The sequence below is a fragment of the Moschus berezovskii genome, chromosome X, assembly GCF_049115385.1.
Source record: "Moschus berezovskii isolate FMDL1 chromosome X, NW_MosBer_1.0, whole genome shotgun sequence".
Taxonomy (NCBI): Eukaryota; Metazoa; Chordata; class Mammalia; order Artiodactyla; family Moschidae; genus Moschus; species Moschus berezovskii.
In genome coordinates this window covers 56,920,002-56,935,164 of record NC_142488.1, presented here as the reverse complement: position 1 = coordinate 56,935,164, position 15,163 = coordinate 56,920,002, and the positions used below count along the sequence as shown (strand labels likewise).

General features: G+C 41.1%; 1 protein-coding gene across 1 annotated transcript in view; it reads left to right on the top strand.

The window, feature by feature from the left end:
* JADE3 (jade family PHD finger 3) overlaps positions 1-15,163 on the top strand; it is a 150,709-nt gene that overhangs the window by 70,521 nt on the left and 65,025 nt on the right. The window contains exons 2-4 of the mRNA XM_055393892.2: positions 1,732-1,770; positions 11,657-11,713; positions 12,475-12,554. Coding sequence (XP_055249867.2) covers positions 1,734-1,770; positions 11,657-11,713; positions 12,475-12,554 — 174 coding nt within the window. The 5' untranslated portion in view covers positions 1,732-1,733. The remainder of the gene's footprint in view (positions 1-1,731; positions 1,771-11,656; positions 11,714-12,474; positions 12,555-15,163) is intronic.

The following is a 15,163-nucleotide window of genomic DNA, read 5'->3' as shown; positions in this document are numbered from 1 at the left end:
ACCATGTCTATTAACATTAAAGAGGGTAAGCCTGTTTCCTGGCAACAGGGATAACTGTGGTTGACATAGAAATACTTTAGTGAGTGGCAGGCACCTATCTAGGTAAATTTGTATTTTCTTCTTTTTTCTTTAATGGTTTTTGAGAGCTTTGAAAAAGAGTTGACCTCCAGACTACTCATCTGATCACAGGGGACTCATGAGTCACACGATGTGTCTTTTAATTTTTAAAAACAAGCTTTAAAATGACTGAGATGAAGGCAGGCTTATTTTTAGAACGTACAGAAAAGTTCACCTACTTCAACTTCTGGCATCTTTTTTAAAGACAAAGGAGAAGCAGTAAAATATGTAGGATATGTTCTTTTTCTTCTGATTTTTTGTTTACTCTGTTCAGTATTTATGGTTTTGGTTACTGGACTACTCAAGAAATACATTTATAATATTTATGACTTCTGTTTAAGGAATAATTTGGGAGGTTCTTTGCCCACATGGGCAGGAATTGATCCTTAAGGATCAAAGAAGTGTTCTACTCTGGTCTGACTAGTGGCCTAACTCAAACGTCTCTCTCCATTAATGGCTCCAAAGGGTATTCGTTAAAGTCTAAGGAAGCTGGACTTTCAGATGCTCTTTTACTTAAGGATTACTTCCAAATACCATTATGGATTTATCTGCCCTGATTTTTATCTCAGTCCTTCTTGAACCTGTTTACATGTTCATTCTGTTCCACTTCTTGAGCTGATGAGTTCTCTAAGTTCCCTAAGCATTGCTCAAAGTCCTGCTTTCTTTTTGATAAAATTGCCTTTAGGTTACAGGGAGTGCCCCTTTGTTACTTTAACTTTGTGATTGGGTGAATTAAGCCAACAATTTCTCTTCTTGATTCTTATCAATCTGTTTCATTCTTGTAGAGCAAGATTTCTCAGCCTTGGCAGTATTGACATTTTAGGCCAGATAAATATGTGCATTGCAGGATATGTAGGCAGCCTCCTTGGTGTCTATCCCCTAGATGTCAGTAACAACGCCCCTTGCCAGTTGCGACAACCAAAGATGTCTCTAGATATTGCCACATTGTCCCCAGGGAACAAAATTGCCTTCAGTTGGAAACCAATGCTTTAGATATTTGTCTTTGTCTTTCCTAAACTGTAAGGTTTGGTGCTTTGGGGACTAACTTTGTAAATATGGAGGTTTCTATATCCAGTGGATTATATTGTGCTTTTCTGGATTTTTTTCCAGCTCTGCTTGATGTCTGTCTTGAACAATAGTGACAATCACTTTCATAGTTTCAGTTTTTCAGGTCAGCTGCATCGTTTGTGAGTGACATGGGGAACAAATACCTTGAAATCTTAGAAGTTTTTTCTAATTATAAACGTCCTGTGTGTACTGTAAAAAATGTGGAGAATGGAAAAAATTGGAAAGAATGTTTGTCACTCAGAAAACTTCAGTGTTATTGATGCAACTAATGTCAGTAAATTGGTTTATGGCCTTCATTATTTTCTATATATTTTATTTCATAAATGCAATCTTGCTATAAAACTAATTTTATACTGTTTTTTCCACCTAACGTTTTAACATATACATTTTCTGTATATCATGTTTAAATAATTGAATGAAATACCATAATATTAATATACTGTATTCCTCTTTTGTTGGATAGCTAGATTTCATTTATTTTTATTAGGGAGCTTTAATGAACATTTTGTTCATAAATCATTTTCTGTGTTTTGGATTATTTTTCAGACATGGATGTTGGAAGAATTCCTGGATCAAAGGGTGTGGGTATGTTTAAAGTGGAGCCTCAGATTATTTTTAAGCTGCTGCATAGCCCCACAGATGGCACTCAATTGTGGCTCTTTGCACGGACCATGCATTTCATAAGTATGTCTGGTAGGCATATAGAAGGAAAGGAAAGGGCTATGTTTGAGTTAATCACTTTTCCTGCCCCCTGCTCTTCTGTGGAACATTAATAGGGAATCAAGTAGCCACCAAACCACAGACTTAGAGTCTCAGCCCCAAATAATCCTAGTTGGGTTGACTTCCGACAGTGCTCCTTTAAGAAAGGAGTTTCACCCAAGGAAGGCATTTACTTTATACAATTGTATTTTGCCTGGTTTACAGCACTTAAGATAAATCAGAATCCTGTTAATCATTTTGAGTGAGATTAGGCTCAGAGGTTAAAGCTTCTGCCTCCAATGTGGGAGACCCGGGTTCGATCCCTGGGTTGGAAAGATCCCCTGGAGAAGGAAACGTTAACCCACTCCAGTATTCTTGCCTGGAGAATCCCATGGATGGAGAAGCCTGGTAGGCTGCAGTCCACGGGGTCGCATAGAGTCGGACACGACTGAGCAACAGAACAGAACAGAAATAGTAGGAATAAGATCTGAAAACTGCCTTCAAATTACTGTTCTCAAGGTGCAAGATGAGGGCTGGTACATATTTGATATCTGCCAAAACAAAGGAATACTCATTGTGGGAGGTAAGGAAGAAAATAATGCCTTTGTAAAGTCTGCACCCTGAATAGAAGACTAGAATATAAACAGCTGAATAACGTATCCAGATGTAAGACAATGAGGTGCTTTGCACTGTACATACTTACGGTTTTGCTTAGCAAGAAATTTTATTCTAAAGTACTTTTTAACATGTGCCTCCAAGTGAAGTTTCACATGTTGTTTTAGGGATGGCCGGAAGCAGAATCTGAGACTGTATTTGAATGTACATGATTTGTTGAGGGAGTGCTCTCAGGAGAAACTTATAAGGGAGCAAGGACAAGAAGGTAGGGAAGAGGAGGGAGCTAAAGTGAAGATATGGTCTTAGGAAAATCTAGCCTTAGTCAGTTATGGTTAGGGGCAGGTGTATAGCAATTATTGGCTGCTGGCTGCCCCTGGGAGGGAAAAAGAGTATAATCTCCCTGGCAGGACTCCAGCCCTTGGGGAAGGGGACAGCTGTGAGCCATTAGCAGCCAACAGGCAGTAGCTAGGAGATGGGTATGCTAGCTAGTAAAGGAGATCTGGGTGAGGCATCTTTTACTCTTTCTCATGTTTATGTTGTGCAGGACACTGTGCTGAGACCTGGGGGTAAAAGATGAATTTGATATAGTTACTGCTTTGAAGATGGTTGTGGTCTTGTGGCAGGGCTGACCATGTAAAGAATATTTACTGTGCAAGTGAAGAGCATTTTACATGGACTGAAGTATGTATAGAGAGAACCTCACTGAGGAGATCCAACAAATGAATCAGACCAGGTTGAGAGAAAATGGGAGGGTCCAGGTAAATAGGCAGGGTACTGTAGGCAGAGGAAAGAGCCCTGTCCAAAGGCTGGCAAGTATGAACCAAGATGATACATTCATGGAATCACATGGGCCATAGCATGCGCAGGAGGTAGGGGAGCAGCAGCTGATGAGATCTGACAAATTGAAGCTGGAATGTTGTGGACCTCGAAGGCCATGCTCAGGAAGCTTGGGCTTAGAAGGGGCAGCATTCCTGCTGTTAACTCCCTAGCCTGCCTCAGGTCTCAGGGTCAACTTGGAGTGTCCATTCTCCATTTACCTGCCAGCTGTGCTCTGCCCTCTGGTGGCCATGTTGCTCCAAGCATGTTATTTAAACATTTCTGGTGGCTCAGGCAGTAAAGAATCTGCCTTCAATGCCGGAGACCAGGTTCAATCCCTGGATCAGGAAGATCCCCTGGAGAAGGGAATGGCAACCCCTTCCAGTATTCTTGCCTGGGAAATTCCATGGACAGAGGAACCTGGTGGGCCTCAGTCCATGGGGTTGCAAAGAGTCAGACATGACTGAGTGACTAACACTTTGAGCCCTAATTTCCTCATCTGTAAAATGGTGGTAATGATATTTATAGAACTGCTGTTGTTCTATAAACTTGATTAAAAGTAATAAAGACAGATCTAAAGGTTTACCATCATGGAATTATTCTGCTGATATTTACTGTTCTTTGTCATTTTTCTATAGTAATCAAAACAGCAGTGATCACTGAAATAGATCAGTGGACTTTAACAGCCCAGACCCCCAAATTTGCTTGCTTTGTTTTCTTTAAGTTCTAAGCAACCCAGTTTCCAGGACTGGTATTATTGGTGTTAATCTGTATCCTAGGCTCTTTATTGATAATACAAGATTTTTTGGTTTCCATCTATAACAAAAAGGGATTGTTACTGTATTAATTTAGAAAGTACCATATTTGAGAATTCCCTGATGGTCCAGAGGTTAGGACTTGGCACTTTCACTACTAGGGTATGAATTCAGTCCCCATGCATGTCTCATAATTTTTTGCTGAAAACTGGGCGTTTTAGATAATATAACAATTCAGTATCGGTGCCCTGCCAACCGCCCCAAGGGCTCTTTATTATTTGCTTATTTACTCTTTTAGTGACTGGCTGCATTATTTTACTGGAGTCTATTTACCTCTCCCTATTTGCCTGAAAGTGTGTGTAGTCTCTCTCTTTCTCTCTCCTTCTCTCCCTCTGTCTGTCTGTCTGTCTCTCTCTTACACACACACACACACACACACACACAGAGATGCTTAAACCACTGGAAATTTTCTTTAAAGACATTAGTTTTCCCAATATAGGAGCTTTCTGTAACATTCCTTGGCACTGAAATACTGGGTTTCATTTGTCTGGGCTTCCCTGGTGGCTCAGAAAGTAAAGAATCCACCTGCGATGCAGGAGACCTGGGTTTGATCCCTGGGTTGGGAAGATCCTCTGGAGAAGGAAATGGCAACCCTCCAGTATTCTTGCCTGGAGAATCCCATGGACAGAGGAGCCTGGCAGGCTATAGGCCATGGGGTTACAAAGAGTTGAACACAACTGAGCAATTAACACTATCACTTTCTTTAGCATTCCTTGCGATAGCTGTAACTTTAAGTTAGGCTAGTTGTGTGGGCTTCCATCTATGGGGTCACACAGAGTCGGACACGACTGAAGTGACTTAGCAGCAGCAGCAGCAGCAGTTGTTTGTCAGTTGGGAACCAGGGAGAAAGCGCAAAAGTGGGGGAAAGGTCAGGAAGAAAAACAATGGGTTGTGCTTTCAACCATTTTTCCTTTTTGCACTTCTTTTTCTCGGGGATGGTCTTGATCACTGCCTCCTGTACAATGTCATGAACCTCCATCCCTAGTTCTTCAGGCACTCTTATCAGATCTAATCCCTTGAATCTATTTCTCACTTCCACTGTATAATTATAAGGGATTTGATTTGGATCATACCTGAATGATCTAGTGGTTTTCCCTATTTTCTTCAATTTAAGTCTGAATTTGGCAATAAGGAGTTCATGATCTGAACTACGGTCAGCTCCCAGTCTTGTTTTTGCTGACTGTATAGAGCTTCTCCATCTTTGGCTGCAAAGAATATAATCAATCTGATTTCAGTATTGACCATCTGGTGATGTCCATATGTAGAGTTGTCTCTTGGGTTGTTGGAAGAGGGTGTTTGCTATGACCAGTGCATTCTCTTGGCAAAACTCTATTAGCCTTTGCCCTGCTTCATTCCGTGCTCCAAGGCCAAATTTGCCTGTTACTCCAGGTATTTCTTAACTTCCTACTTTTGCATTCCAGTCCCCTGTAATGAAAAGGACATCTTTTCTGGTTGTTAGTTCTAGAAGGTCTTATAGGTCTTCATAGAACCATTCAGCCTCAGCTTCTTTAGCATTACTGGTCAGGGCATAGACTTGGATTACTGTGATATTGAATGGTTTGCCTTGGAAACAGACAGAGATCATTCTGTTGTTTTTGAGATTATATCCAAGTACTGCCTTTTGGACTCTTTTGTTGACTATGATAACTACTCCATTTCTTCTAAGGGAGTCTTGCCCACAGTAGTAGATATAATGGTCATCTGAATTAAATTCACCCATTCCAGTCCATTTTAGCTCGCTGATTCCTAAAATGTCAACATTCACTCTTGCCATTTCCTGTTTGACCACTTCCAATTTGCCTTGATTCATGGACCTAACATTCCAGGTTCCTATGCAATATTGCTCTTTACAGCATCGGACCTTGCATCTATCACCAGTCACATCCACAACTGGGTGTTGGTTTTGCTTTGGATCCGTCTCATTGTTTCTGGAGTTATTTCTCCACTGATCTCCAGTAGCATATTAGGCCCCTACCGACCTGGGGAGTTCATCTTTCATTGTCTTATCTTTTTGCCTTTTCATGCAGTTCATGGGGTTCTCACGGTAAGAATACTGACGTGGTTTGCCATTCTCTTCTCCAGTGGACCACGTTTTGTCAGAACTATGACCCGTCCGTCTTGGGTGACCTTACGTGGCATGGCTCATGGTTTCATTGAGTTAGACAAGGCTGTGGTCCATGTGATCAGATTGGTTAGTTTTCTGTGATTGTGGCTTTCAGCCTGTCTGCACTCTGATGGAGAAGGATAAGAGGCTTAAGGAAGCTTCCTGATGTGAGAGACTGACTGAGGGGTAAACTGGGTCTTGTTCTGATGGGTGGGGGCGTGCTCAGTAAATCTTTAATCAAATTTTCTGTTGATGGGCAGGGTTGTGTTCCTTCCCTGTTATTTTAAAAAGGCAAAATGGTTGTCTGAGGAGGCCTTACAAATAGCTGAGAAAAGAAGCAAAAGGCAAAGGAGAAATGGAAAGATATACCCATTTGAATGCAGAGATCAAAAGAATAGCAAGGAGAGATAAGATAGCCTGCCTTCCTCAGTGATCAATGCAAAGAAATAGAGGAAAACAACAGAATGGGAACGATAAAGGACAGAAATGGTATGGACCTAACAGAAGCAGAAGATATTAAGAAGAGGTGGCAAGAATACACAGAAGAACTGTACAAAAAAGATCTTCACGACCAAGATAGTCACGATAACGTGATCACTGACCTAGAGCCAGACATCTTGGAATGTGAAGTCAAGTGGGCCTTAGAAAGCATCACTATGAACAAAGCTAGTGGAGGTGATGGAATTCCAGTTGAGCTATTTCAAATCTTGAAAGATGATTCTGTGAAAGTGCTGCACTCAATATGCCGGCACGTTTGGAAAACTCAGCCGTGGCCACAGGACTGGAAAAGGTCAGTCTTCATTCCAATCCCAAAGAAAGGCAATGCCAAAGAATGCTCAAACTACCACACAGTTGCACTCATCTCACACGCTAGTAAAGTCATGCTCAAAATTCTCCAAGCCAGGCTTCAGCAATATGTGAACCGTGAACTCCCAGATGTTCAAGCAGGTTTTAGAAAGGGCAGAGGAACCAGAGATCAAATTGCCAACATCCGCTGGATCATGGTGAAAGCAAGAGAGTTCCAGAAAAACATCTATTTCTGCTTCATTGACTATGCCAAAGCCTTTGACTGTATGGATCACAATAAACTGTGGAACATTTTGAAAGAGATGGGAATACCAGACCACCTGACCTGCCTCTTGAGAAACCTGTATGCAGGTCAGGAAGCAACAGTCAGAACTGTACATGGAACAACAGACTGGTTCCAAATAGGAAAAGGAGTGCGTCAAGGCTGTATATTGTCACCTTGCTTATTTAACTTCTATGCAGAGTACATCATGAGGAACGCTGGGCTGGAAGAAGCACAAGGTGGAATCAAGATTGCTGGGAGAAATATCAATAACCTCAGATATGCAGATGACACTACCCTTATGGCAGAAAGTGAAGAGGAACTAAAAAGCCTCTTGATGAAAGTGAAAGAGGAGAGTGAAAAAGTTGGCCTGAAACTCAACATTCAGAAAACAAAGATCATGGCATCTGGTCCCATCACTTCATGGGAAATAGATGGAAAAACAGTGAAAACAGCGTCAGACTTTATTTTTTGGAGCTCCAAAATCACTGCGGATGCTGATTGCAGCCATGAAATTAAAAGACACTTACTCCTTGGAAGGAAAGTTATGACCAACCTTGATAATATATTAAAAAGCAGAGACATTACTTTGCCAACCAAGGTCCGTCTAGTCAAGGCTATGGTTTTTCCCATGGTCATGTATGGATGTGAGAGTTGGACTGTGAAGAAAGCTGATCGCCGAAGAATTGATGCTTTTGAACTGTGGTGCTGGAGAAGACTCTTGAGAGTCCCTTGGACTGCAAGGAGATCCAACCTTTCCATTCTAAAGGAGATCAATCCTGGGTGTTCATTGGAAGGACTGATGCTAAAGCTGAAACTGCAATACTTTGGCCACCTCATGCAACGAGTTGACTCACTGGAAAAGACTCTGATGCTGGGAAAGGTTGGGGGCGGGGGGAGAAGGGGATGACAGAGAATGAGATGGCTGGATGGCATCACTGACTCTGTGGACATGAGTTTAAGTGAACTCTGATAGTTGGTGATGGACAGGGAGGCCTGGCGTGCTGTGATTCATGGGGTCGCGGAGAGTCGGACATGACTGAGCAACTGAACTGAACTGAGAGATCTCTTCAAGAAAATTAGAGATACCAAGGGAATGTTTCATGCAAAGATGGGCACAATAAAGGACAGAAATGGTATGGACCTAACAGAAGCAGAAGATATTAAGAAGAGGTGGCAAGAATACACAGAAGAGCTATGCAAAACAGATCATAATGACTCAGATAATCACGATGGTGTGATCACTCACCTAGAGCCAGACATTCTAGAATGCAAAGTCAAATGGGCCTTAGGAAGCGTCACTACGAACAACGCTAGTGAAGGTGATGGAATTCCAGTTGCGCTATTTCAAATCCTAAACGATGATGCTGTGAAAGTAAGTGTTAGTTGCTCAGTCATGCCCGACTCTTTGCGACCCCTTGGTTGCAACCCACCAGGCTCCTCTGTCCATGAGATCTTCCAGGCAAGGGTACTGGAGTGAGTCACCATTTCCTTCTCCAGGGGATCTTCCCAACCCAGGGCTTGAACCTGGGTCTCCTGCACTGCAGGCAGATTCTTTACCTACTGAGCTACAAGGGGAAAGTGCTGCACTCAATAAGCCAGCAAATTTGGAAAACTCAGCAGTGGCCACAGGACTGGAAAAGGTCACTTTTCATTCCAGTCCAGAAGAAAGACAATGCCAAGGAATGCTCAAACTACTGCACAGTTGCACTCATCTCACATGCTAGCAAAGTGATGCTCAAAATTCTCCAAGCCAGGCTTCAACAGTACGTGAACCATGAACTTCCAGATGTTCAAGATGGATTTAGAAAAGGCACAGGAACCAGAGATCAAATTGCCAACATCTGTTGGATCATTGAAAAAGAAAGAGTTCCAGAAAAACATCTACTTCTGCTTTACTGCCTATGCCAAAGCCTTTGACTGTGTGGATCACAACAAATACTGGGAAATTCTTAAAGAGATGGGAATACCAGACCACCTGACCTGCCTCTTGAGAAATCTGTATGCAGATCAGGAAGCAACAGTTGAAACTGGACATGGAAAAACAGACTGGTTCTAAATCGGGAAAGGAGTACATGAAGGCTGTATATTGTCACCCTGCTTATTTAATTTATATGCAGAGAACATCATGAGGAATGCTGGGCTGGATGAAGCATAAGCTGGAATCAAGATTGCCAGGAGAAATATCAATCACCTCAGATATGCAGATGACACCACCCTTATGGCAGAAAGTGAAGAAGAACCAAAGAGCCTCTTGATGAAAGTGAAAGAGGAGAGTGAAAAGTTGGCTTAAAATTCAACATTCAGAAAACTAAGATCATGGCATCTGGTTCCATCACTTCTTGGCAAATAGATGGGGAAACAATGGAAACTGTGACAGACTTTATTTTTCTTTGCTCCAAAATCACTGCAGATGGTGACTGCAGCCATGAAATTAAAAGATGCTTGCTCCTTGGAAGAAAAGCTATGACCAACCTAGACAGCATGGAGATCAGTGTGGAGATTCCTTAGAAAACTGGAAACAGAACTGCCATACGACGCACCAGTTGCACTCCTGGGCATACACACCAAGGAAACCAGAATTGAAAGAGACACATGTACTCCAATGTTTATCGCAGCACTGTTTATAATAGCCAGGACATGGAAGCAACCTAGATGTCCATCTGCAGACGAATGGATAAGAAAGTTGTGGTACATATACACAATGGAGTATTACTCAGCAATTAAAAAGAATGCATTTGAATCAGTTCTAATGAGGTGGATGAAACTGGAGCCTATTATACAGAGTGAAGTAAGCCAGAAAGAAAAACACCAATACAGTATACTAACGCATATATATGGAATTTAGAAAGATGATAAAGATAACCCTGTATACAAGACAGCAAAAGAGACACAGATGTATAGAACAGTCTTTTGGACTCTGTAGGAGAGGGCGAGGGTGGGATGACTTGGGAGAATGGCACTGAAACATGTATATTATCACATGTGAAACGAATCGCCAGTCCATGTTCGATGTATGGTACAGGATGCTCGGGGCTGGTGTACTGGGATGAACCAGAGGGATGGGATGGGGAAGGAGGTGGGAGGGGGGTTCATAGTGGGGAACACACGTACACCCGGGGCAGATTCATGTCAATGTATGGCAAAACCAATACAATAATGTAAAGTAATTAGCCTCCAATTAAAATGTGAAGTGAAAGTCGCTCAGTCGTGTCCGACTCTTTGCGACCCCATAGACTATACAGTCCATGGAATTCTCCTGGCCAGAATACTGGAGTGAGTAGCCTTTCCCTTCTCCAGGGGATCTTCCCAATCCAGGGATCGAACCCAGGTCTCCCGCCTTGCGGGCAGATTCTTTACCAGCTGAGCCACAAGGAAAACCCCCAATTAAAATAAATAAATTAAAAAAAAAAAAGTAGAGACATTACTTTGCCAACAAAGGTCTGTCTAATCAAAGCTATAGTTTTTTCCTGTAGTCATGTATGGGTGAGAGTGGGACTGTAAAGAAAGCTGGGCGCCAAAGAATTGATGCTTTTGAACTGTGGTGTTGGAGAAGAGTCTTGAGAGTCCCTTGGACTGCAAGGAGATCCAACCGGTCCATCCTAAAGGAAATCAGTCCTAAATATTCATTGGAAAGACTGATGCTGAAGCTGAAGCTCCAATACTTTGGCCACCTGATGCAAAGAACTAACTCATTTGAAAAGGCCCAAATGCTGGGAGAGATTGAAGGCGGGAGGAGAAGGGGACGGCAGAGTATGAAATGGTTGGATGGCATCACTGACTCAATGGACATGAGTTTGCGTAAACTCTGGGAGTTGGTGATGGATAGGGAGGCCTGGCATACTGCAGTCCATAGGGTCGCAGAGAATCGGGCATGACTGAGCGACTGAACTGTCCTGTGCTTTCAAAAATGGGACATGCCTCACTTGTTTCTTCAGCCAGCCTTGTCTCCTGCCTTTCAGCCTTGGCCTTTGACAGCTCTACCTTTGTAACTGCTTTTCCTTTCTTGCTCATCTCTTATTGGGGATCCCTGACTGATAATGACTCTGTGGCTGCCCCTCTTTGTTTGGGTGGATAATTTGTGGCTCTTGCCAGTCATATATCATTCATCCTCTACAGCTTAGATTTCCTCCTAAATCTAGTATGTGGCCTCGCCCAGTCTTTGACACACTCTGTATTGGGGAGAATTTGGTAGAATTCTTCTCCCACCACTCTAGGTCATTTGAGAATATTCTTAACAAAATAATTTGATTTGTGTAATTCACCTGCTGCTGCTTCTTGAGCAGTGTTGACTGCCCTATGGGATGGATCTGTGTGTTGAGTATTTATTCAGTGTTGCCTTCTCTTTCCTAGGATGCTCCAGGATGAAACGCCATAGAAATATCAGCAGCAGTGACAGTTCAGAGGACAGTGAGTAGAACCAGCCAACAGCTGGTAACTGTGTATCTATAATCTTTGAGAGTTTCTTTGACTTGAGAACAAGCTGTTTCATTTGTCTTTCAATGGGTTAAAAAATAATGTTTCTAAGAAGAAAAGCTTGGGGGTACCATTTTTCTTACTTGTTTCAATTCCATTAGACATAGGTAAGTTAGATGAGAAAATTGGTTTTGTGTGTCATACAGCATTTTGTTTTGCACTTTTTATTTACCCAGGCAACAAAAGCCTCATCTACCAATGGAACAGTGCTTTTCTAGAGAGAAAAGTGTAAGAGCATAAATTGTAGACCCTACAGTTTTATTTTAGCTGAGGTACTGTTTAGATGAGTCATCATTTGTAAAAGACAACAACTTTATTAACAGTAGCATTTGGAAAAATACTGAAGGATAGGCAGATTACTTTCTCCACATTTTTAGTTTTTTCAGTTGGTTTTGCAGATACTTTTTCTCTGGATGGAACATAAATTGTCTTGTTATAAATTATAATGAAGTATGATTATACTAAATTGAATCTCCTCAGTATTAGCATTGTTGAAGCTTTTGCAGCCTGGGATGTCACCTATAAATGTCATTAAACTCCTTTATGAGACTTTTGTGGTTGCAATTTAACTATTTTCTTCAGTGATATGAGGTCACTGTGCTCTTCTCCATCATGTATTTCACATGCTCTTGGATGACATTTAGTTATAATAGCAGGTAATAAGTCTCAGTATTTTCTCTAATTATCTTTTACAGATCCTTCCACTTCCTCTACTTTTGGCTCAATGTATAGGAGCAAGTCAAAAATGCCAAATGAACGCAAGAAGCCTGCTGAGGTAAGATCAGATATTAAATTTTTAGACTTAAAAATTAGACAGCTACCTTCTGCCTACATATCTACAATACCCAGGTCTTAGAGATGTGAGGAGTAAACTATGTTCCAGTGAATAGGCTTGTATTTCTGATGAAAACAAGTCTTTTTTTTTTTCAAGAAAGATGCCATTTTATCTTTCCTTTGGGAAAACAGTGGTCTACACTCTGCTTTCATTTTGATAATGGCACCTAAGTGCCTGGCTTTAGAATATAAATCCTCCCCTAGCCAAGAAGTCAGAGTAAGCCAGAGAATTGGGATGGACCAAAAGAGCCAATGATCTGGCCTATGATAGGAAAGAGCTAAGTTGGTAAGTGGGAGGCAATACAGAAAGGGTAGATGAAGAAGTCATTGATAGAGAAGGAAAAGATTGGGTTGGAGATCTTTGGGGCTATGGTAAATGTTCACAGCCTTCAGTGTACTACCCCCAAGCCAGGAAAAATGGCCCAGTCCTTGTGAGGCTGGTCCTCTTCTGCCTCAAGAGCAGCAAAGTGCCAGAGTTGTACTTGGATTTGGGAATAGTTTAGTGGATCTTACAGACTTTCCTCTGTGATAATTGAATGATGAGAAACTGATCTTGCCTATCTTCATTTCTACTATAAGTAGTCTTCCTTGGCTGCAAAGGAAAAGAGAATGTATTAGTAAACTATTGCAGCATTATATGTTATCACAAAGTTAATGGCTTAAAGAAGCACACATTTATTATCAGTTTCTGTGGGTCAGGAGTCTGGCTACAGTGTGACTAGATTCTCTCTGTTCAAGGTCTTTCAAGGCTGCAGTCAGTGTGCTGGCTGGGCTGTGTTCTCATCTGGAAGTTTGACTAGGGAAGAATTTGTTTCTAAGTTCATTCAAGTTGCTGGCAGAATTCATCTTCTGGCTGGAGTACTGAGAGGTCCCTGTTTGTTGTCATTGTTGGCTTTTGGTAGAGGACCGCCCTCCACTCCTAGGTTGCTTGTAGTTCTTTGCCATGTGGCCTTCTCCATGGGTCCTCTCAAAACACAGTAGCCTACTTTGAAATCCAGTGAGAGGAGAGTCTTTTGCTCCAGTCTGACTGAGGCTTATATGACATTATCATGAGAATGATGTCCTATCATGTTTGCCATTTTCTATTATTAGAAACAAGGCCAGGTTCCATTTGACCTCATGTAGGTGTGGTGCGGGGAGGCATTGCTTTCAGGTGTCAGAGAGAGCATTTCTCCCTTTCTCAGAGGTCACTTTTCTGTCTTTTGTCAGGGATCTTTCTGGGCACAGTAGACTATCAGTGTGTATTTATATGTGTCTGTGTCATACAGAAAAACTTAGGAAATAAAATACACATAAACAGGGGCAAAACATAGTTCCCATCTATCCAGGGTAGGCTTTGACTCCAGATTTGATGAGAAAGAAACCTTGCTACTTTCCCACTTAGGACAACCAGTCCTAGAACGTAAAGTGACTTGAGAGCTTTGGGTTGCAAGGCCTACTGCCTCCAAGTTAGAATATCATTCTTTTGCAAAAGATTGAAGACCTGGGCTACTGGAAGCAAATTTTTTTCATTTGTATGCCCCATTCTGTTACAAAAGAAAGAACCTGATATTGTATAGGAAAACTAGCCATGGCATTAAAATGATTCCATGTTTTGCTGGTTTATTTCATCTCTCTGAGGTAATTTGTTTTGTTGTTATAACATGGACATTATCACATCTACCTCTCATAGGTTCCATTTATTGAAATTTTATGTGCTAGAGCTTTATATTAGATCGTCTGATTGTTTCCCAAAAGTAAGCAATTATAAAAATATTCTTAGATGCTTCCACCATTTAAAAATTTTATTTAATAACTTATTTATATCTGTATGAACTCATGTATATTTATTTTATACTTTGGGTTATAATCCAATACTACATAATATATCATGTTGGCAAAGTCAGTCTGTAATCAGTGAAATTATCTCTTATTTTTCTCTCTTCAATTTCTGTTGATTTCTGCTCTTATATTTATTATTTTCTTCCTTTTTGCTTTAGTTTTATTTTGTACTTTTTTCTAGACTCTTGAGGTTGATGCTTAGGCTTTGAAAGTTTTCCTTTTTTCTAATATAAGAATTTTAGTGCTGTAAATTTCCCTTTAAATACTGCTTAGCTTCACCCCTTTAATTTTGGTATGTTTATTTTCATTTTCATCCATTTCAGTATTTTTGTTTTCCTTGAGAATTCCTCTTTGATACGTGTATTATTTAGAAAAGTGTTTAGTTTTCGAGCATTTGGAGACTTTTCTTGCCATCTTTCTGTTACTGAAATCTAGTTTGAGTTCACTTTTGTCACAGAACATAATCTGTATGGTTTTAGTTCTTTTACAGGTGTCAAGGTTTGTTTTCTGGCACAAGATACGGTTTATCTTGGCGAATATTTCATGGGCACTTGAAAACAATATGTATTATGCTGCTGTTGGGTCCTATTGGTTGATGGTACTCTTCTGTATCCTGGCTGATTTTCTGCCTAGTAGTATTATCAGTTGTTTAGAGAGGGCTGTAGCAGTCTCCAACTGTATTCGTGGATTTGCCTCTATCTCCTTTCATTTCTATCAGATTTACTTTGT